The following is a 23168-nucleotide window of genomic DNA, read 5'->3' on the forward strand; positions in this document are numbered from 1 at the left end:
TGTTACTCTTGATTTTCCACCTCTTATGACTACAGACTGCAAGAATAATTTTCCTAAGTGCTCCGCATTAAGCCCAACATCTGTTTATCTGGGTGTCCATACTGTCCCTTTGTGTGCATAAACAGTTGTGCATTCCACTGTGTGTCAGCAGGGGGTTTGGAGACCTGTGCGTGTGTGTTTGTGTGTTGATGACAAATCCTCCAATTCCCTTCTTTGGGGGGAGGCTGGGTAAAAAGGTATAGATGTAAGAGCAGGGACAGACAGGGTGCACGCCCCCTGATGTGGGACCGCACGTGGGCCAGCCGGGCTCCGGAGCCTTCCAGTCTGCCCTGCTGTCTGGAGCTCAGTGGTAACCGTTGCTAAGCTAGGCAAGGTTAACCCAAGGCCAGGGTCAGAATCATTATCATTCCTCACACAGGCGAAGAATTACAGGCCTGTGTCTCTTTTCTGTGAGATCAGCATTCATGAAATACTATATATCTGTGATAGTCTGCAGCAGAAATACTCAAGTCAAATCATCCAGCGATTAGTGCTAAGAGGCAGTCAACATACAACAATAAAAGCATGCGAGAGAAGTGAGTACACATATAAAAGTGAATGTTTTTATACATAAGAAATCACATGCATGGGTCTGCTGTAAGTTTAGCCAGTTTAGGCTGATTTCCTGGTTCTCCCTTCTCTAGGTTTCCCTGGAAATCAAGTGGCCACTTGATGTAAAAATGTCTGACTCTTGAGTGTCACGGTTCATTCAGACAGTCACATGTAATTTTTGTCATCAGGCCACTAATGGGCCTGTTGGTGTAACCTTTACCAAATATCTGCCATGCATCAGGAGCATGTCAGCAGCACTGATAGGACTGGACTTGTCTTGAACTATTCTGGTGTTTTGCAAAAATGAACGTTGGCTGTTCCAAATCAAGCAAGAGCATAGATACATGGATGGTGTCTGAGTGTGGGTCTGACACATTACTATATTAAAATATCAAACTTTCATTCAGTCATTTAGAAACAGGGAATACATGTTTTACAATATGAGCTGATTTTATGTTAAATGACTTTCCTGATCCTAAAGTTAGCTAATGCATAAAGGTAAAGTGCAGGAAACCAGAATGTCAGTGACGTAGTAGCTCTTCCAGCTCATGACTCAAATCCAATTCATAGTTTACATTAATGTGTGAAGTACAGAAAAAACTGGTTGGCTGCACTGGACAAACTAATGAGAATTAAACTCTAGAAGGCTCGAACAGTCATCCGGGACAAATCATTTCATTAAAATCTGATCTGCTGCGAGATCAAATTTTAGTATGAATGCATAATTTAGCTAATACGTTTCGCCTCCTTAAGAATGGCTTCTTGACAGCCACCCTTCTAATAAGACCATTTCTGATGAGGTGAACAGTAGATGGAAAAACTAAAGGTCTTTGCTGTATTTTTACTGTTCATCTCTGTACTTTGTTTCTTTTAAGCCTTTCACAATTTCTTTGTTTTTCAGATGTAAGATGGTAAACATACGGTGGCCCTGAGAGGCCAAACAGACTGCAACTTAAGAAGCAATAAGAAAAACGCTGCAAAATCACACAAAACGCAACTGAAATAGGAAAAAAGAAAACAGAAATAGGAAAAAACTGATTTCCAAAAGCACTAGTGAAGTGTTTCTTGGGAGACAATAACTCGACGGACCAGTTGCAGGAACCAACGCTAAGAATTGCGCTGGGAGACACTTAAAAGAAGTGGAGGATCTATCGGTTTTGTGAGGAAAGAAAAGATGAGAGGTAAATGTGTTAGCCTAACTATTAGCCTAAAAATCCGTCACCAGTATTATATGAATCATGAGATTAAAACACACTTACCTACCATGTTTTGGTTCCTGCAACTGGTCCGTCGGGTTATTGTCTCCCCAGAAACACTTCCCTTGTGCTTTTGGAAATCTGTTTTTTCCTATTTCTTTTTTCATTTTGCCTATTTCCATTGTGTTTTTTGTTCTTTTGCAGCGTTTTTCTTAAATTGCAGTCCGTTTGGCCTCTGAGGGCCACCGTATAAACATAAGGTGGCGAAGTGTTCCACATTTTTTGACCAGTGAGAATACACCGTCTGGGCATTCGCTTACAAGTATGAATGCATTTATACAATCAAAGTAACAAGTGTAAGAAAGGAAACACATGATTGGAGAAGCAGTGGTTGAGTCTCAGCTGTGCACAGGTGAAACAACAGCCTCAGCCTACATACCTATTACATCACTCGTGCAGTCACAGCAATCACCTGATTTTAACTAAGTCTTGTCACCATAATTACTCCTTCTCTCCAGAGTAAATAGAGTTTGACATGCTAAATATAAATAGACCCATTTCTGAAAAAGGCCTCCAGCTGTCTTAACACTGCTGACAAGCTGAAAATAATTCAAATGTGAACCTCTCTTACTTTAAACTACCTTAACCAGACAATACGGCTTCAGTGCCTGCATCGTTTTAATGGAAGAATTAACTAAATGCCATTTGTCCAAAAAGGAAAACTTAGGAAGGTAAGAAAAATGATGATTTCCACTTCTCTTTTACTGGTCATTCTCTTTTTTTCCTGGCACTGGGTTTTATTATTGTCTCAAGAAAAGCTAAAAAACTAACTGGGATGTGTCATTGTGGCTTGTGCGTGTGCTTGTGAGTGACCGTGTGCGTGTGCCCACGTGTAAGCCTTTGCCTGTGTTTGCTGAGTGAAGAGAGGCAGATGAAGCAAAGACAGAAAGGCACATTTCATTTATAGGTCCGCTTGGAGTTTTACTGTTTTGTTTTGGAGGACTTGCAGTTCTCGTCCACGTTATTTCACCATGACCTCACATGCACTGGAGTGTGTCAGACCATTTAGCGCCAGTTCTCCATCTTAAAATCTTAATTTTCTTGAAGTAAGTGGAAAGAAGGAATTATTTCTGCTCCTGAACTAGTCGCCTCCTGTTTACGACTCTCTGTCTCAACTTAAAAATCAGCCTTTGCCCTTTCACTGTTGTAAATCTTGCACTGATGGATGCTTGTGTTAAATACGGCAAAACATCAGGCTTTTTTTCCTCTATTGGATCTTTATGATGAGGCAGAGTGCTGTCATCCTTAATATGATCATCTCAGATGTACAGAAGGTCTACCAGCTTCTAAACCTATTTGCTAAGGGTTAGCTAATCCAAACAGGGAGGGTGGCCTTAAAGGAAGACACCAATGTAAAATATTAAACTGAAAATGAACATTCATCCCCGTTAATTATGTTGCACAACGTATAAATATCCTCCACCATGTGCAGAGTCTATAACTTAATAAGAACCTCTCCCAGTGTGCTAACTGTTACTGCTACTGTTGGAGCTCAGTTTACATTTTAAAATTTCTTAAACACCACAAATGAGAGCAAACAGAAGATCTTAAGATAAGATATCTGCTGTGTGTTAAAGTCAGTCCTTGTTTTTCCCATCCAGTAACACAACACATTGTATTTTGAAGTGAGTATATAATAGCAGATAATGTAATGGAAGAGCCTTGACTGTCGCACATGTCCGTGTTGTCAGCGGGGAAGCAGGGATTCCCCTGGTGCCCAGGCTGCCTGTTAAGTTGTTCAGGAGTGGTCAGATCACTCCTTCTATTCCTGCCATAATAAGATTAGCGCTGTGACCCTTTAGCTTTGACTAATCCCTCAACATTTCCTGCACCATCTACACATCTCCAAACAGAAAAACACACAGGCCAGCTCAGGCTACGCTAGACCTAATCCTCTGCAGTTACACTCAAACTGCATGGTTTTTTGAGGCACTTGTTACACAAGGTAACTGTGTTCTACTTGCGCTTAATTGGCATTAGCAAGGGAAAACAACAATCTGCTACTATCATAAGACAGAAAGACAATCACAAGAATCAAATAAGATACTGGATTTACTCTGTGCACTTGTGTATTTTTTTAGCCACAGCAGATACTTTATTGTAGAAAAAGTGCTCTAAAATGAGCTTCCTCCTAACATAAACAGGAAACAGGCAAAGTCATTGACTAGTTAGCATAGTAGAGCATGTGGGAGCTAACTGATGCTCTTATGGGTTGCTAGACAGAACCCAGATTAGACATTATAACAATTTTATGCTAGCTAGTTTGCTTAACGACTAAAGTGGCAATATGTCAGCAGTGGCTTAGATCACCCTGTCCTCAGGTGGATCTATTATATTTATTCAGTGTTATATATCCTGTTATAGAGCAGTAAATGCACATTAACATGGCCAAAGTTTTAAATAGTAAGTACGTAAGAGTTTATTTAAATATCATTAAATATCACAAAGTGCTTCACAACAAAAAATGTTAAAAAAAGAAAAAGACGTTAACTAAAAGCAAGTTTAAAAAGATAAGCTTTTAGCTACTTTTAAAAGAAACCACCCATCTCAGGCTTAGACCACAGTCTGGGGCCCAATGTGGGCCTTGTATGATTCATAGCCAGCAGGCCATGATCACAAGACCTCAGGGACCTGCTGAGGATGTATGGATGTAAAAGTTCACTGATGTATGGCAGTGCTTGCCCATGCAGAGCCCTAAAAGTCAAAAAGCAGAATCCTAAAAAGGACTCTGAAGTTGATGGGGAGGCAGAAGACTTTGTTAGTAACTTTCTGCACAACTTGCAGATTTTCCAATGATGCTTTGTTGAGACAAATGATGGAGGAATTACAACAATTTAGATGAGTTTTTTTTTTTTTTTTAAAAAAGGCATGAACATTAATTTTTAATTCAGAGTGTGATACAACAGAGATCATCTTGGCAATATTTCTTATATGAAAAAATCAAGTGCCAACCAGAGATATCCTGAGGTCAGCACATGTAGAAATAATCCCTACAAGCCAAAAGCTCAGGTTTCAGACTGCTCTGAACACTTAGTGTCAGACAGGTTTTTTTCTACTTTTGTATCTTTCTGATGCCATAGAACCTGTATATTCCTTATATGGTCATTCCATATGGTTTATGTGAGATCAATAATTTTTCCAAACTGTAAATACTGAAAAGCTCCCAGTAGCTCCCGAGGCTAAAAATATATGACCATTAAACAATTCTGCAAATTGATGAGCAGACTAAAAACCTGCAGCTCCATTCACAGCCACAAGGTGCTGGCTCTAAGCTCAGCGTCAAACTTGTCACTAGAAATTTCCAGTAACTAAATATTTAGCCCTCACTCGGGGGGACCACCATAAATCCCGTTGGCACCACAGATTGACTTAGTGCTGACGGTAAACCCCTATGATACATATGCTACCTCTGCGATCCTTCTGCTTCCCTTTTCTGATCCTTTTCAAGTCATTCTGTAGCTTAAATACTGAACATAATTAAGCTCAGCTATAGCCATTCATTGGAAAAGGAAAAAAAAAAGAAGAGTGTCTACAAAGGAAATACATGCGGGCTAAGGGGAAACCCCATTACAATCCCCGATACACCAAATAAACAAATGTAACCTCTCTACCAACAAAGAGTACACATAAACCATTTCTTCTACTGTATGTGCTTTGAGCGGGGGGGGGGGGTCAGTGTGACACGTCATTATTAGGCATGGGATATTTACAGATAACTATGCCCTGAGGTCAACCAAGGGTAATATTTTTCTGCAGGGTATAACTGTCTACTGGCCAGCCAAGAGAAGGGTCACAGCTGGTAGCCCTACATTTAATCTCAGTTATAACCGCTGACTCGTGTTTCTGGTGGATTTCATTGCACCCCTTAAAAAAAAAAAAAAAAGAAAAGCTCCCATGCGGCTGTCTGGGCCGATCAGTCAGCTGGCTTTAAACTAGGTCTGATCAGTGTGATCTAAAATAAAGAAGTGCGAGGAGGATGAAGTGTAATGGCACGCTGGAGAGCTTGATTTAATCCCAGGAAGTCTTTCCCTCTCTGTGCCGGTGTCACGCTAAATATAGGATAGCAGGGTATCAAGCATACTGTAACAGCCCCGGACACTAGGTTCAAGCTTTGTTCAGGTCAGGAGGTGCACTCTGTGTGCGTGCTGCCCTGTAACACTTTACATTCAGTCAAATTAAACAACAATCAACTAGATGTTGTTTTTGTTTTCATTTCACTTTAAATCAAGTAAAATTCTATAATATTAATAATAACAATAAAAAAGTTTATACACAAATTGAAGATTTGTTTAATTAATTTAATTCGGTTATTGATATTTGAGGTGACTAAACTCTCAATCTAAGGTAAAAGCCAGTGAAAGATTAGCAATTACATAACTGTAACCCCGCTTTTGTTTACTGCACGTTTCTCACCATTTACGTGAATGTATGCATCTGCAGAGTGGCATACAAGATGAAATACTCCATCTGCTGTAACCTCATATTTGGACAATAATGCGTGCTTTCAGTCACATGTCAAGTGAAGTGAAAAGGAAAAGTTGGCGGACAGAAAAGGTCAGACTGCTGAGGACAACTCGGTTATTTTGCGACTGTCTATTTTTTGTCTGTTGGTCTTGGCCTGCAGTACAAGCACTGGAGGCTGCTGATGGTACAGATAGAGAACTCATAGGCCCGGGCTATGGGTTTGTGTTTGAGAGGGAATGAAAGGAAAACACATATGAACAGCATGTGCAATTTAATACAATTCCCATAAATTCGTCCCCAGAGAAACCATTCGTGATCATACAACAGCAAACACAGAACTTTGTAGTAAACGACGTGCTTCAATATCTGTGCCGTAAAAGAGCTACAGACTACAACCTTGAAACGTGATGAAGGCTATCAGCTGTGAAAGAAGCTCAAAAGCAGATGTCTTCAGTGAAGGAACTCATGACCACATAAACACATTTGAACAACTAAAAATATGCATGCTCACAAAGGCACTCAGTCCCCACACACTGCACTGCAAGACCACACTGTGCCCTGTGCCCTTCACATGCCCCTGGCACCTCTGAATTAGTCCAAACACTCACACATAAACAGTCCCTCACAACACAAACAGAAATATAGCCAGCGTCTCCTACAGGCGCCCTGTGTTACCAGAGCAGTAGCTAACAGACTGTATATAAAAGATGGATGCAGTCACAGTGACGTTTGTTGGTGAGTGAAGCCCTGAAACCTTGAGCTGAGCAATTTATTGTAATGTTTTGAAACTGGATGAGACAAATGAGGGGTGCATTACCCTGTCTGATTATCCTTTTTGTCTCTAATGGGACAATAATTTACAAAATGAATGTTACATTGTATCCAGCAAGGTCTAGAAATAGCGAAGGAGCTGATAAAGTCATAAGTGGGCTAATTTTCCAATAAGATTTTGCTGATTTCTGACCCTAACAGAAAAAAAAAACAGGTTTAAGGGTCTTCCACACTGGTTCATAAGCTAGGCCCATCTTTAATATACAGTTTGTGAGCATCCTTGTCATAGTGCTTTGTAAGTGTGACGTTTTCTCCTAATTAACCACATATTTTTCATAAATACACTTCTGCTACACCAAACAATCCAGTTTCATCAACTTCTTTACATTTTTTCTTTTAAAAAGCATTGCTGTTTAACTGCTGATGAGTTGGTCTGTAATAATGCTTTCATATGAAGTGTAATATGTGTTTTTCTCTGGTGTGCAGTCAGACACACCAGCTGATTGTGGGAAATACTCTGGTGTCCGGTCCCACATGCAAATGTGCACACGTGAAACAAGTGCCCAGTGTTTTCCCTTGCACTTCCCCCACCCTTTGTCATTGTGACTTAGGCATTCTCACGCTCAATGACGACATCGCTGCAAGTGACTGGATTCACTGGGCATGTGCAGTGACAATGCGTGTCATAATTAAGGCAAAGAGCAAAGAAACTAGGTTTTGCAGAGCTATGTATTCACAGTTTTGTTGTTAGTTCACAGTGAGTGCTGATGGTCATATAGTGCCAAGTGACACTGTTTCAAAAAAGCCAACACATGATTCTTTAAAGGAGGTTCAAATGGCTGCAAAACTCTTTTGCTGGCTTTGAAAAATTACTTCTCAACAAATGTTCTTGGACACAGACGTATAAATAAAATGTGTGCATTTAATATATATATATATATATATATATATATATATATATATATATATATATATATATATATATATATATATATAAGGACAGTGGACAAAAAGAGCATGGACAGCAGACATCAAAGGAAAAGGGAAAACAGATGCAGAGAGTGTGAGCAAGTTAAACACAGAGGGTGAATCCAGCACAAGTCTAACAGCAGTGAGGATGAGTAAACAGAGAGGATATTGGAGGAAACGTCCTGCTCGCTGAGTGGATTAGCTGGTTGAAATCTTGCTCCGACTCATCACGCTATTGCTTGTTATTACTCCTCCCTCATGTGTATGTGCATATTGTGTTTCCCTTTGTGTATCCCTAATAGAGATGCCAATGTGGTGTATAAGCACAATCGCATCTTCCTGAAACTATTTCCCCTCTTGTTCTCATGACCTACAGTATGAGTACTAGTGGCTGCTAATGGTGTGTGCCTGTGTGTAATTCTGAGAAGGAAAGAGTTTGTGTACCTGAAGCAGTGTTACAGAATTTCTCTGTGTTGGCTTTATAGAAGTAACTAACATGAACTCAAATCATATTAGAAGCAGTCCAGCCAAATCCAGTCCACTCTATTAAAGAAGCCCAGTATAACCAACAGATAACCTCAATATGGTTAGTTACTTACTAACTAGTTACTAACTAGTAACTAAGTTTGAGTGAATAGCTGAGCTTCTCTACACAATACAGTATTTGGTACATAATATTGTAGTTCATAAATGTTAACAGGCAGCTAGTGCTAGCTAATACTCAGAAGTGAGTGCGTTGAAACCAAACACTTCCTCCATGAGTCAGGTGACCTGCTGATGTTGGCTATTTTCACCAACAATGGTCAAAGGACTTTTTCAGCTGTCATTCTTCTAGCTAATGTTAGCTAACCTTAGGTCATCTGCTAAAACAAATAAATTGCTTAATACCCAAGGTAGCAGCTAACTGGCTAAGCTTAGCTTGCGGGAACCTGCTAGCAATCAAAGCAATCACTATAGCACCTATTTGCAACCACTGATCAGGGTTGTTGCTTGCCAAGGCAGGGGAATTTGGATTTTACTTAATCTTAGACACTTAGAAATTGTCATTGGCAATTATAAAGTTTTAAAACATAAAAAAGTTGCACAGCAGCCAGAAAATCTCAGCCTTTGTTAACTCCAATGCAGGTTCACATTATTGAACAAGAAAGCCACAATATATACTAAATCTAGAAAACAGTGCCATATTGGCTTTACTCTTCTTCACCTGTAAGTCAGCAAACCGTTGAGCTGTGACGTTCAGAGATCCTGGCTCGCTGCTTCAGCTCTGTCTGGCAGGTGCATTTCCTCCTTGCTTTGTTTTTCCCTTGTGTTTCTTTCCCTAAGTGCTTTACCATTTCCCTGGAAATCATCCCTCGCCCCATCTCTTTCCACACATCCCCTAAACCCATCATCTCTGAAACCCTACGGCTGGATAAGATCCCAAGCCTGCAGATTCTCCTGATTCTGGATGTTTAGCTCGGGGTAATTGTAATGTTTTATTGCATTATGTAATACCTTCAAAATGATTAAAACAGACCAGCCAGAGCTTTTTGCCGGCACACTTGGGTGCATATACGAACAAGCCCAGACATAACACTCACAAGAGCGTACAGCCACACACACATACTCCATGTCAATATATATTTCTTACTTTCTTCCATTAAGCCCACAGAGGTTTTGGAGAGCTAACCCCAAAAAGCAGTATGTTGTGCCACAGCGCAACAGTTGGGCTTCTAATGTTTGTCAGCATGACTAGAGCGTAGGGAAAACCCTGCCACATCCACAGAAAACACAGCGTTATAACACACACCACACCACATCAGCGGATCAATAAAGAGACACACAGCTGGAAAGCAAGACCAGATTACACAGAAAAACCATAAAAGCTATGAATACCTAGCTTTCCTGTATGTTCAGCGGATGGCTTAAAGCTAGAGAGAAGGAATAAGCAAGTAAAACCTAAGAGTTTAAGGACTTTTCATTGCCTCTGCAAAATAAATTTAAGACCTTACTGTGAGGGAAATGCACGTTGAAAATGAAAATATACTCTGATGTAAGTTCAAACTTAACAGTGAGGTCAAATGAAACTGCATCCAAATGTTTAATTATAAACCGTAAATGGTCTGGTACTAATATGGCGCATTTCTGTTCAGCTGAGCACCAACAGCGCTTTCTATTGCAAGTCATGTTCACCCAAAACACACACAAACAGATACAGCGCATTTATGATGGATGTGATATTGCTCGAGGGCACTTCGACACACGAATTACAGGATAAACCTTTAGACTGACCTGACTGGTAGACAGCGTGCTCTACCACATGAGACACAGCTGTATTCTAATAAAGAGACAACAATACACTGTAGCTGTTGTCAAACACGCCAAGAGACCTATTGTTAACCCCTCTGGCAACCTCTGGTTGCTAGGGAAATTAGTAATTCCCTGACTAGTTGGCGGATTGGAGGTTGATGGCTGTCACCTGGTCCGAGCAGTCATAAAAACAGTGCTGTTGCAGAGCAGCGACCTGCTATTGCAGCTCTTCAGATTCGGTTTCACCCGGCGACTGCCAGCACCCTCCTGCAACAACCCACCAACCAGTGAGAGAACACACATTTTTCCCTAGCAACCTGTGGTTGTCAGGAGGTCACTGACCGCTCTCTTGGCATGCATGACTGGGACTAGGCTTTAGCAATACATTTTACAGACAGCCAGCAACCTTCAGTAATCATTCGCCAGCTGTTTGGGGAATGTACATTTTCCCTGTAGGCCTGTAGTTGCCAGTGTGACTGGACTGGAGACCCGTCCTCAACCACTTGTCCCTAACCACTTACCAACTGGTTGGCAAATGCGCAGTTTCCCCAAGTGACCTCTACAGTATTTGCCAAAGGGTTGCTTTAGGGTTGCCTAAGCCACAAGTTGGAAACATCGACAAGATAAAGCCTTGCAATTCTTTCCAGAAACCAACATTAACCATCAAAAATCATAAATGCGAATCTCTTTGTCATTAAACTCGCACCTTCCCTCTCTCTAAAAGGCTAGCTAGCAAGCTCTTTTTCATTATCATCAATTTGAACATTTCCATAAGTGCACCGCAAGCTAGAAAATCTGGCGCCAATGCAACTATAAACATTTAATCCCCTCAAACTGGATTCTCCTTCATTGCCTGCACATGTGCTTTTTCCAGAGGTTCCAATTTTAGCAATAGATGCAACATAATCTACTACTGAAGTGTAAATAAAGTCAAACAGCATTAGTGCAGCAGGAGAAGAGAACGACTACAGAAAAGATAAATGCTGGTGGCTTTTCTACAGCAGCCACTGCTGGAAAGTTTTTCACCACTACACCTCCATCGCTAATGCCTCATCTGCACATCTCTCCATCTCTAACAGCAGTAACTAAAGCATGACTCATGTGGGCTCTCCTCAGGGTCTCAGCTGCTGGTGAGGGTAGAGGGGAAACTATTTGAGTGATTTTTTTTTGATTTTTTTTTAAATTTCATTCCTTCCTTCTCTCTGTGAAACACACATTAAAATAAGAGCGCAGTGTTCTGTATTTGGAATGCAGAAGTGCTGATTTTAGGTGGTGGTGCAGAAAAAATACAAATATGGACACATAAACATACATTTTCACAGAAGGCGCTCTGGTTGTGCATAGATGAAGCAGACTGAGCGGCAGGACTAAACTTGTCTAACGCTTTGCACACATTTCATAAGCATAGCGAAATATCTTTGTTGACTCAGAAGTTAGCGGGAGGATAGTGCACAACTTCTTGAGCCAAAGCCACAGGTGTCAATCAGAACAATGAAGCATGAAGATTATATGGAGCTGAGCTGAGTAAATATAGATTCAGAGGAAAAACAATGCAACCCAGGAAAAGGAAGAAATGTTGAGGTTAAACAACTGCAGCTTTTTGAATAATATAATTCAAGATATGGTGGGAAACATCAACAGGGGACAAATGGACGGTGGATTAAAAAGTAGGGTAGCACAGCTATTAGAGGGCACCATGCCAACAACTTGACTGCTCAGTCACAGATGTCCTGCAGCAATACCCCCTCCCAGCTTACCCATTAGCAAGCATTATCTCCATGCCACACCATGCCATTACCCGGCCTTATCTCCCACAGCAGGGGGACACCAATGAAGTAAATTGCTGTCAGAACCAGCTGTAGTCATTTCTTTTTATATAGCATCTTATAGCCAGAGTGAACAGAGGTCCTGTCAGTAAATCTAGCCTAAGTAGTGACTACTCATTTATCACTCAAGACCACCCTGTTGGCAAGCTTAAAAAGATTGTAATTTCTCTAACTCTCACTGATGCCATGAAATCCTTAAAATATCTGTAGTAAACCCTCGTTTGTTTGTTTTTTTCTTGTTGTTTTTTGCATAGGGCGCTGTTTTATTCAGTAAAGGCAGGATCAAATTATAAAACTGAAACTGAAATGAAGATTCTGATGTGTGAATCCTGCAGTGAGCCGAAGATAAGACAGATACAAACACAATCTTCAAGTTTTCAACGAGTTGCTAGTTTGTTATGTAACAGTAGAACACGCGAAAATCAAAGCGAGTTAAACTTCCCTCCACCCTAACCTCTGGCCTCCACCTCTTCTTGACAATACGATGGGGGGTGATTAGAGACAGATAATTGGCGCACAGAAATCCAAGCCAATTTTTTTAAAGGGCTAAATTCCAGAGTTCAGTGCTAAGGGATTGAAAAGGGTCCAAAACACATGCAAGGCCTTTTGTTCTGCACTCCGACTCTTTTGTTTCACCTGCTGTACCACTCATTACAGGGAGCTTTACCTGTCAGAGAACATACCCTCGCTGTTTTTGATCACTTGAATTACTGCATATCCTTTGACTTGAGGAGAGGCTGGGAAATGAGGCCGCATGGGAAACAAAAGCTTTGGGAATCTAAAACCATTTACTTCCTCAAGCTCAGGTCCAGAGCCCTGGGAGTTGGAAGGTTCTGCTCATAGACAGCGTAAAAAGAAGGATGTAGCTTTCAGAGGTGGGGCATCGATAAAGGATGGTATTGTAATATTTTTCTTGGCAATATTGTATCGATACTGGGGCACTAAACATCATTTTTTTAAATTAAATACATGAAATAAGATAAGATAAGATAACCTTTATTAGTCCCACACGTGGGAAATTTGTTTTGTTACAGCAGAAAGTGGACAGTGCAAAGCTATATAGCAAAAATTAGAGAACACTGGAATAGAATAAGAATAAGATACTGTACACAACTGTACAGAATAGAATAGAATAAAATACTATATACAATACAATAATATATACAATACAATAAAATAGAATTCAAATGCTATATACAACTGAGTAAAAATACAACTTTGTCAGAAAAAGACAATTGCACTTAGTCTCATTGCACATGTACATGCACATGCACATTGCAAATATATTCTGGGAATACTACAAAATGGCTAATCTCCTGCACCAACATCCTAAGTTAACATTAGCCGAGCAAACTTACATTAAATCAGCTCAGCTGAAAAACCAACGTCGCACTTAGCTTATTATTGCACATGCACGATCACTTTTGACTGTAAGGCGATTACACAGGGCATCTAAAAGGAGGCAACCTTTCTGCAAACAGTTGCAGTCTGAGTTGGACTGACTGCAATCACTCTCAGAGAGATGATCAGAAAAGTCTGCAAATAATTGCTGTCTAATTTATAAATTAGACAGATCGGCAACATGTTGCCATCGGTCTTGATTACTCTTTGTCAATGAGCACAACATGAGGGAACTCGACTCAAGTGGCTGCAAGCCGTTTGCATTGTGAGTGTATTTAATAGCAGACTGTCTTATGGCAGCATTTATGGCAGGAGTTTAGTGACAGTGTTGGCAGGTTTGACAATCTCATTTAGCAAAAAAAACCCAAAAAACAAAACTAAGGTGCGAGAATGTTATCTTACTGGATAAATCAGAGTTTGAAAACATAGAGAAAGAAAGGCAATAAAATACAATATATGTTATTTGCAATACTTAGCATATCACAAAATGTTAAAAACTGAAGTATACTGTATTGTACAAGTATTGTGATAATATCGTATCGTGGGGTGATTCCCGCCTCTAGTAGCTTCCAGGTTTGGTGAAGCCACCAATGCAAAACTGCCTTGAGTCTGCACTTAGTGGACACTTTCCTGATGACTTCATGGACTCATCGCTTGATTCATGTTATTCAGAGAACAACATTAAATCCATATTAGAATTTTGATCATTCTAAGAGTCTGAAAGGAGTATTATCTACGGTATGCTCACTGGCTTGTGCCAGTTCTTAGCCACTCGGAATATTGATTTCACAATCATATCCATCCTTTATTAGTAACATCTGGTTTAAAAACATCAAGATGGCCACGGTGAAAACACTCATCCCAAGAAAGAGTTACATGACGGCAACTACGTCCATCTTACTGTCTATTTTTCTGCACAGTAAACGGGAAACCGCCAAAAACTGCAGTTCCTTGAATTGCCACTAGGGGCTAATTCAAAAAGCGAGTCAATCACCAATAATTCTAATATTAAAATTTCCAACTTTAACAGGAGAAATAAACAGGTTTGCAGCCTGGTACGATTTTTGAGAGTGAAAGAGTGAATTTACAGATTGACTGGCTTTAGTCCATATGTAAAATTCCTGCAGTCAGAAAAATCCATCAGAAGTACAACAAGAGGTAAACTTCACATCATCCTTTCCCTTCCTACCTCTAAACTTTTAATACCCCCAGTTCTCCCTGATCTCCATCAATCAACCCCTTTGCTTCCTTTAACTCTCACATTTAGTGCAAAGAGGCTCCACTGTGCTGCCTCCCTTACGTGTTTCTGTGCTGTCAACACTTTCTAAAGATAACACCTCAACTTCACTCCCACCCCACTCATCAGCCACGATCCACAACAACTCTTCGACTGTGACAGAGGCAGCTAAAATTAACCCTTAAACAAAGGGTTCTGGGCAGGCCGCGTGATGGACCGACAGAAGGGATGTGAGTGTAGGTGCAAGTCTGCACAAGCAGATATTAAAAGTTAAAAGAACAACTGAAAGAGACAGTGCAGCAGTTGAAAGTATAAATAATGAGGTTCGGGCCACAACTTCTTAACCTGAAGCTGAGGACAGTGAGGACACCCACAATGCATAAAAATGAACAAAACAGCCTGATTTCCCAGCGGGGTTCAGGCTGGAGACGTTCAGAAGACCTGGATCATTAAAATGCCACAAGGGCCTCTCGAGCGCAGACACAGTGCTTACATCAGCAGTCAAAGTAACGGCCTTGCTGACCATGTCAGTGTGTGTTTCTGTTCATGTACCAGGGAAAAATTCATTAACTCACAAACATAATCACACTTTGACTCACACAAACTCCCACCGTAGAGCTGCTTTAATCCCAACCGGCACGCCTGCATGTAATTCAATCTATCCGCAGAAAAGCCAAGAAATGCCCAAGAATGCTGCGTTTCTCTTAGTCATTCAAACTTTTCTCATCCCTGTAATCTTGAAAGAAGATCACTGGATGACTGAAGGAGATGTATCCAACATTTAGCCTCAATACAATGACGTTTAGATCTTTGCTAATTGAACCTAGATGGTCACGAGACCGGTAAGATTAGGAAAATCTGTAAAGAATGGAGCATTTCATGCATTGCAATCATAATACACGCACAGCTTTTCAGTCACAAACATTTCATTTTGCACGTAATGTGCATCCTTGAATGCAACGTGATTTTTCATTTAGCGGACAGTTTGCTGTCCACCACTCGGAGGATTTGAAGGTTAAGGCCTAGAAAGATTAGAGAACGTTAAACGGGTGGATGAGTGGACAGCTGAAGCGACACTGAGTGATGGGGGGTGGACAGCAGATCTTTAAAGTGAATAGACTGCTGTGACACGCTTAAGCTATCTGCTTGTATGTCTGTTTAATGCGGCAGAATTACACACTGCCACTTCCAAATATCAAGTCCCGTGCAGATTTAGTCGTTGCCCTGCATCTGTGCCGTGCTAACTGAAATCTGGATTGCGGTCAGCATAGTAAACAAACTCTATCATCGCACGTTGGCACTGGATGAAAATAAGCGATGCCCTTCAAAATAAAATGTCTCTGCATTGATGATGGCGATGCAACTTTTTCTAATAAGAAGCTGTTTTTCATTTTATGCGTAAAGGGACAAATAAATATAGCCCGGCGCTGTTTTTTCTCCAAACCATGGGAAGATCCCTCATGACGGCTGGATGTGTGGGTGTGTGTATTACATGGTCATGGGTGTGAGAGAAAGATTTAGCTTACATCAATCCTCAGTGCATTCACTCAGGCCCATCAGAGGATGAAGAAAAACACTGTAGCAGCTTTACATCTGTAAGCAAACAGCAGTTTATATGTTCGCAGCAGATGGCTGCAGATCCGGGTCAGTCCTCATCCCTTTCAGAATGAGCCCGTCTGTTTCCAACAGCCCTCGAGCCTAAAACTTTCTTTAGAGGACAGCAACTATACATCCATCATAATCTACTGAAAGGAAGTGGTTTAAGGGAAAGTGAGAGGATGAAAACTGCAGTTTGCAAAAAGAAAACTTTATCTAATTACAATCTAATCACTATAAAAGGTGATCAAATGCAGCCAAATCTCTAACAGGTCCATTTCAGAATACTTTTTTTAAACTATTTTTAAGACAGTAAAAAAATGCCCCATATATACAAGAACTATATTTTTTGTACCCTTCCTAAGCACTGCTTAGACTGACCTTTCACCTCATTAACATCTCGGCCGGTGTTGATTCTAGGATCCAGAATTAGCTCTGCTATCATTGGCATGAAGAGTGTTGACCAAGTAGGAAAAAGTCACGGAGGAAATGGGTGAAGAAGGACACACCCCGGGGAGAGAAAGCATGATAGAGTGGGATGATTTTAATGGAGGGTTTTCCCTAACAAAACGTAACCACAGCGCTAAAGTGTTTCAGTGTAGTGCCTCAGCCAAATGAAAGGAAAAAACACAATCCCAAGAGTTCTCCACTGCTGTGGACAGAAAAGACACTGATAGGGTACAAACTACTGACTAGGAAATTGCACATTATTCATCTCTATACTCTCTTGCTGCCTTATAAGTTTCTAATAACAGCGATCCCCAACCCCCGGGCCACAGGCGGGTACTGGTCCGTGAGTTGTTTGGTACTTGAGCTACAGTACCAAGGCTACATCCACACGTACACGGGTATTTTTGAAAACGGAGATTTTCCGTTTTCGTTTTAAAAAATAATCCCATCCACACGTAAAGGCAGAAATGAAGGAAAACGCTGCTAGGAACATGCCAAAGCAACAGGTGGCGATATATTCCTAACCGTGCAGAAATGTTGGCCAATCAGAAGTCTAGAAGCCTCGGTGGGAAATAGTAAACAAAGATGGGGCATATAAGCAGAACCGAGTCTTATGTGTGGAGGGACAGTAACTGTGTGTGTATATGTAAGCATTTAAACACTGCAGAGAGTACAATTAACAGTAACAGTATTGTAGAAATTCATTTCACCGAAACAATAACGTGGCGCACAGTGTGACGTCAAAAAATGCACACACCTTTGACGCTGCATTTTCTGCGTTTTCTCCGTTTTTTCTCGTCCACACGTAAATGCAAAAACGGAGTTTTCAAAAATATCCACCCTGGCCGGAGTTTTTAAAAATCTCCGTTTTCAGTGACCAAAAACGCCGTTTACGTGTGGACGAAAGGTGCAAACGCATAGAAAAATCTGCGTTTTCAAAAATACCCGGGTACGTGTGGACGTAGCCCAAGATTTGTAACATTTATAAGGTGATTGTTTAAATTATTCCCCCCCCCCCCCCCAAAAAAAAGTTTTATATCATCACCATCATCATCATTGTGTTTTACGTCAATTCAAGCCTGAACTCAAGAAGTGTTGATCTGATGAGCAGGAAAACTGAAAAATAGGCCAGAAACAGCCTGTTAGGTGTAACTCCACAATACCTCAGTTAGCAGGTGTGTAGCTACACCCAGATCTATCAATGTCTACAGATGGATGACTAAGCAGAAATTTAACACTGTCAAAAAAGCTGTTTTCTTCTGTTTGAGACCCTAATCACAAGTGACCGTCAGCGGAATTCATGTTCATAAAAAATTAAGCTGAAATCCATTCAATAGTTCTCAAGAGATTCAAATAATGACCTGGTAGCATTAAATAAGTTAGCTCTCAAGATCTAACATAAATGATGTGCACGTTCCTTGTCAGCAACACAGAAGATCCGGTCTGATTACATTGGCAAAGCACAAACAAGCTCAGTGGACCAGATAAGGTTTGTAGGCTCATCTTAGCTGCCTCTGCCACAGAGATGTCTCTGTGCTTACTCTCCTCTCGTGCCCCTCCTTTGCGTTTAATCTCATAACTTTCTCTTCAGACTTAATATTTGAACTTTACTGCTGTTATCTTTTTTCTTTTTTTTCTTTTTTTTCAAAACACTTTATTTAAGGTATACAAAATTACATATAGAATTTACATACATATACAAAACCATGATCACATACTACTCATTAAGGAAAAAGGAATCAAGGAGGAAAGTCGAGCATCTGAGTTCACAAAATGTCTTTTTTCCACCCTCTCACATAAAGTGAAAGTCACACCTATCTCCCTGTTGTTTTTCTCCCCGTATAGCAGAGATGAGTCAGGAGCATCACACTGTGACGACTTCACCAGAAATCAGAAGCTTCTCTGCAAAAAGGCTCACACACGGCAATGTTTTTTTTCTCAGCGTGTCAAAAGATGTGGCAAAAATATGAAATTGCCACGTTAAATTTAGAGAAGTTTCACACACACCAGTCAATCCAGCTTCCAAGTGGGCGGTTTCGGGTTTGAAGCGTACCACTTGGAAAACCCTGGGACGGTCATTTAAAGGGGGGTTGCAATGTGCTCTTAGGCTCGCTGGTGCATCTGACGGCATGTGCATGTGTGTTTCCAGGGAGAAATGTGTTACAAACATGTGGCACAGTACTCACCAATGCAGGCGTGGACGCGGACTGTCAGCTGGGTCCGTAAAATAACGCTGTGCTTCTTCCCTCTGGACCTGAGAGACATTGGAGGGAGGAAACAAGAGAATTAAATTTGAGTCAAAACTAAGTTGTCTAAGTTTTGTCTCTTCCTTGATAGCCAAAAACAGCTGACATGATGAGACTGATGCACACAAACGTGGGCGTGCATTACATTTATACCCCCATATTGATACACATCTGATTCTTTTCAGACAGCAGAACTGCAGCAGACATAACAGGCATTTTCACAAGTGTGCACCTCCGCGTGGCATCGTTCCCATGAGCAAACACTCGTAGGAACCCTATTTTCAGTGGGAAGGCACACAAATGTCAAGATAGCATAGCATAATATTGTACTTTATCTGTTATACCCTTACCTCCTAATCGCTAGGAACTAATCAGCGACTTCAATCATTAACAAACTGATACCATCCAGCCCACGCAGGGAAAGCATGACTCTGATAGCATTTACCGCTGGAATTATGCATAACATGCTCTTAGGAAAAAACAGTCAAACAAGAGAGCACCTGGCCTCTAATCCTTCTATTACAATGTTATCAGATTTGCTAGGAAATAGAGCAAAATGTTAACACAATATCTGAGATGCGAACAAACACAAATTCATTTTTCTTTCTTTTCTGGTAGTCTGTTGAGAATGGCAGTCAAAGCAACTGAACTGTGGGAGGAAAGTTAGGCTAGCATGAAACACATAGTGGTGTGGGTTGTTTGTGGGCACACAGTTTACTATATACTGACTTGTCAGTCACTAGGTAGGCCCACTCTAAAGTATTCCCATCATTAATTTTGTTGATTGAGCTTTAACATCAAGTTGCCATAAACAAGACTTAAATCAACGGTCGAGATGGTGAAGGCAGTTTCCTGAGGTTCTCTGTCAGAAGCTTCCACTTTCTGGACTTCCAGTTTCATTGGGGCATTGAGATAGTCCAGAATAAATGAGTCTCCTTTTTTGGGTCATTAACCCTGGAGAACCCATGCCATGGGGTCAGAGCCGACCCCATTGGTTTTCTAGGGAAACCATGGGGTCAAATTTGACCACCATGGGTTTTCCAGGGTCAATGGTCTTCTGGGGGAAAAATGTGGCAATAAAAAATCATCATGGAGTTGAAAGAAATGGAGTGACTGCAAAATATTGACTGAAAAGGTGTAGCTTGAAGCTTTAGCTTATTACATCCACCCTTTTTACATTGAAAAATCTAACTGGCAACACTTTTATAACTAGATTTTACCAAACAAAGACCAAATCACCAAAGAGAAACTAATGCTTCATAAACAATCAGTCCTTAATTTTATACCTAGTTAGCTTTATATCTAGTTAACATATTAGTTTCATTTTATGCAGTTGAAACAATAGATACAGTTCCAATTTTAGTTTTTTACTTCTTTTTTTTTTTTTTTACAGATTTCGATTGAAATAAAACACCTTTGGATAAGTATTAGGGACATCACAGTACCGTGGGCCGCTTTGAGGCTGCTGCCAATTTTATTTTACACACAGGCAGCAAAAGCAGAAACTTCAAGCTTCTTGACCACAGTCACCTTCAGACACCACAACCAGCTGCATCTTGTACGCACAGGTAAATAAGTGAATAAGCTACACTTGTAACGTCTGAGGTCTTTTTGCAACCACACACAATACAAAAATTGGACATAAACAGCTTCAGGATCTGGAAAACGCAAAGCAACGCAAAGTGTGTTGAACCTGCCTTCTTCTTCATGGCCACCAGTGGGCAATACTCATGGTGGAACTTTCTTATTTCCCAATGAGTTCATGGGCTCAGTCACTCATTTCAAGTCATACTGACAAAAAAGAGAAGTCTTTTATGTAAATTTCGGCCATAATACGTTTCAGAAATATCATCCAGGGTGCAGTCATTGGCTAATGATTTGTGATTAATGAGACGTTAGCCATTGAGCTAATGTTTCAAAACAGCAAGATGACAACATCTAAAACATTCATCTTGAGACTTCACAGACTAACATTTAATGTCATGGCAACCATGTCCACTTTTTATACCGCCTTTCTTTGCAACCAGGGAACTCGCCCCCTGTTGGATGTTAGAAGAATGTAGATTTAAGGCACTTCTATATTGCCTTCACTTTTCAGACTCATGGAAGCTACAGTTAGAACAGAAGCAAAAGTTATGGACCTAACTGTACATCCTTCTTTTATACACAGTGGATGCCTGTGATTGACATAAGTATGATATGTTGAAGTCAGGCGTAAAGGGTTCAAAGGGAGATTCCTTTCCATCACAAGCTACAGCCATCTACAGTGACTTCCAGTGGAAGCAGAGCAATTATTGTCACCCGAGGGCTTTGTTTACTGTAAGCTGTGGTAAGCACTGTCCTGCCACAGCTGCAATCACAACACCATCTTTGATGTGTGGAAGCATAAATTCAGCTAACACCAATGTGCTCTTTAGAAACCTGCAGATATTTTTAGTGATAGAGAAGTTTCAGTTTTCTGGATCAGTTATTTAGTAAAAACTACAGGAAAAAAAACCTTTTCTCATTATTCTATAAAAGATATTGTATATGTGTGACCAGCAGACTTTATGGTTATTTATAAATTAAAACTGTTATTGTGGGATTATAGAGGTTGTGGCTGATAACTATGTTAAATGGATCCATCTAGTCAATCCTGATATCCACTGCTTAAAGTTTTTATTTCCCAGATGCTGTTAAAGGGAACCATTGTGTTATCATTATGCTTACAGCTCTTGAATTCTACTGCAGGAGTTTTCTGTGATTCATAATTGCACCTTTTTATCCCATGCTGGGCCTTAATGCAAGTAAGGTTCAATGTCAGATCAAATGCAACTTAGCCAAGTTTCTTCTGATTGGCAGCCCCTCACAAACAGAAGGTTTGAACAAGAAGTGGGCAGGGCTTCTCGCCTAAGATGACCATATTAGGGGTATCAACCCTCATTGACATCATACAGCTGTCTCAAGCTTGACCTTTTTGCTCACAGATATCATTTGCATGTACTGACCTCATTATTTGAAACTCTGTGCATTCAGCAATGTAACAGTATATACTTAGTATGACAGAAAAATATGTTAATGCATTACAGAGCCTATTAAAGCACATGTTAAAGGTACGCTCTGACATTGGTTGGGATTAATTTAGTCTTTTATAACACTGTATAGACAGCTTTCATTGTGCAGAATGAATTTAGAAAGAATTCATCCTCACCCTTTGTGACATTTCGCCAAGACGAGGTCAAACCCAAACCAAAAACGCATGATTCATTTCTTACTGTCAGCTCATTATGACCTCGGTTAAAGCCACAGTTTGATAGAATGACTGACAGAACTGTCCAATCCAACCAGTTCCAACACAAACGAGCCTTTCTTCGCCTATCTGTCATCTGTCATATGGCTTACTGAGCGCACAAGAAAGATACACACATTTGAAAACAAATAGATCGATATGCACATGGAAACAACCACTTATAATAAACACAGAGACTAACAAGGCTCTGGGGTCTGCCATCACTTATCAGCCAGCCGCCCCCAGTCCTAAACAGACTGACATACCTACACAAACGTACACTGTCACACACATGTGCTGCTGCTTAACAGCTGCCTTCTCCGTGTGGCGGTCAGAGCTCTTTGTGTATAAACGGCTTTGAGCCAATGTTTGCCCGTTTGTGTTACAGCTAATTAGCTAAAGTTACAAGGACTGATCAGCTAAGCAACTGTTTATACTCGCTTTTTTTAGATGAGTCTCGGGCAATCAGATCACAAATGAACAGCGCTAAAGGCAAGTATAAAGACGAGACCACCAAGACACATTGCGATTGTTCAAACCACTTCCCGAGGTGGTCTGGGGAGCCTTTGACCACATATCCTGTGTAGCGCAAATGCTAAAGTGTCCTGATCAATCCCCAACTCTGGCATAACAGGAAATTTATTCGTGGTGGTCCTGTTTGGTCTGGTTCTGCACCATCTTGGGTGCCACAAATGACTTTGTCCTAACAAAATAACCAGGAGGAAGAGCTAGGACAAACGTATCAGTTCTTGAAATACTTTGTTTTCTTTGCTAGCCCTTTCTTAAACCAATTTAGAGCTTATC

General features: G+C 40.6%; 1 protein-coding gene across 3 annotated transcripts in view; it reads right to left on the reverse strand.

The window, feature by feature from the left end:
• fhod3a (formin homology 2 domain containing 3a) overlaps nt 1–23168 on the reverse strand; it is a 64299-nt gene that overhangs the window by 32423 nt on the left and 8708 nt on the right. For all 3 annotated transcript variants that reach the window (XM_087834511.1, XM_087834509.1, XM_087834508.1), the window contains exon 3: nt 19037–19104. In XM_087834511.1, coding sequence (XP_087690637.1) covers nt 19037–19104 — 68 coding nt within the window. The remainder of the gene's footprint in view (nt 1–19036; nt 19105–23168) is intronic.

This window comes from Neolamprologus brichardi, chromosome 22 (genome assembly GCF_056152115.1).
Source record: "Neolamprologus brichardi isolate AB-2024 chromosome 22, ASM5615211v1, whole genome shotgun sequence".
In the NCBI taxonomy this organism is placed as follows: domain Eukaryota; kingdom Metazoa; phylum Chordata; class Actinopteri; order Cichliformes; family Cichlidae; genus Neolamprologus; species Neolamprologus brichardi.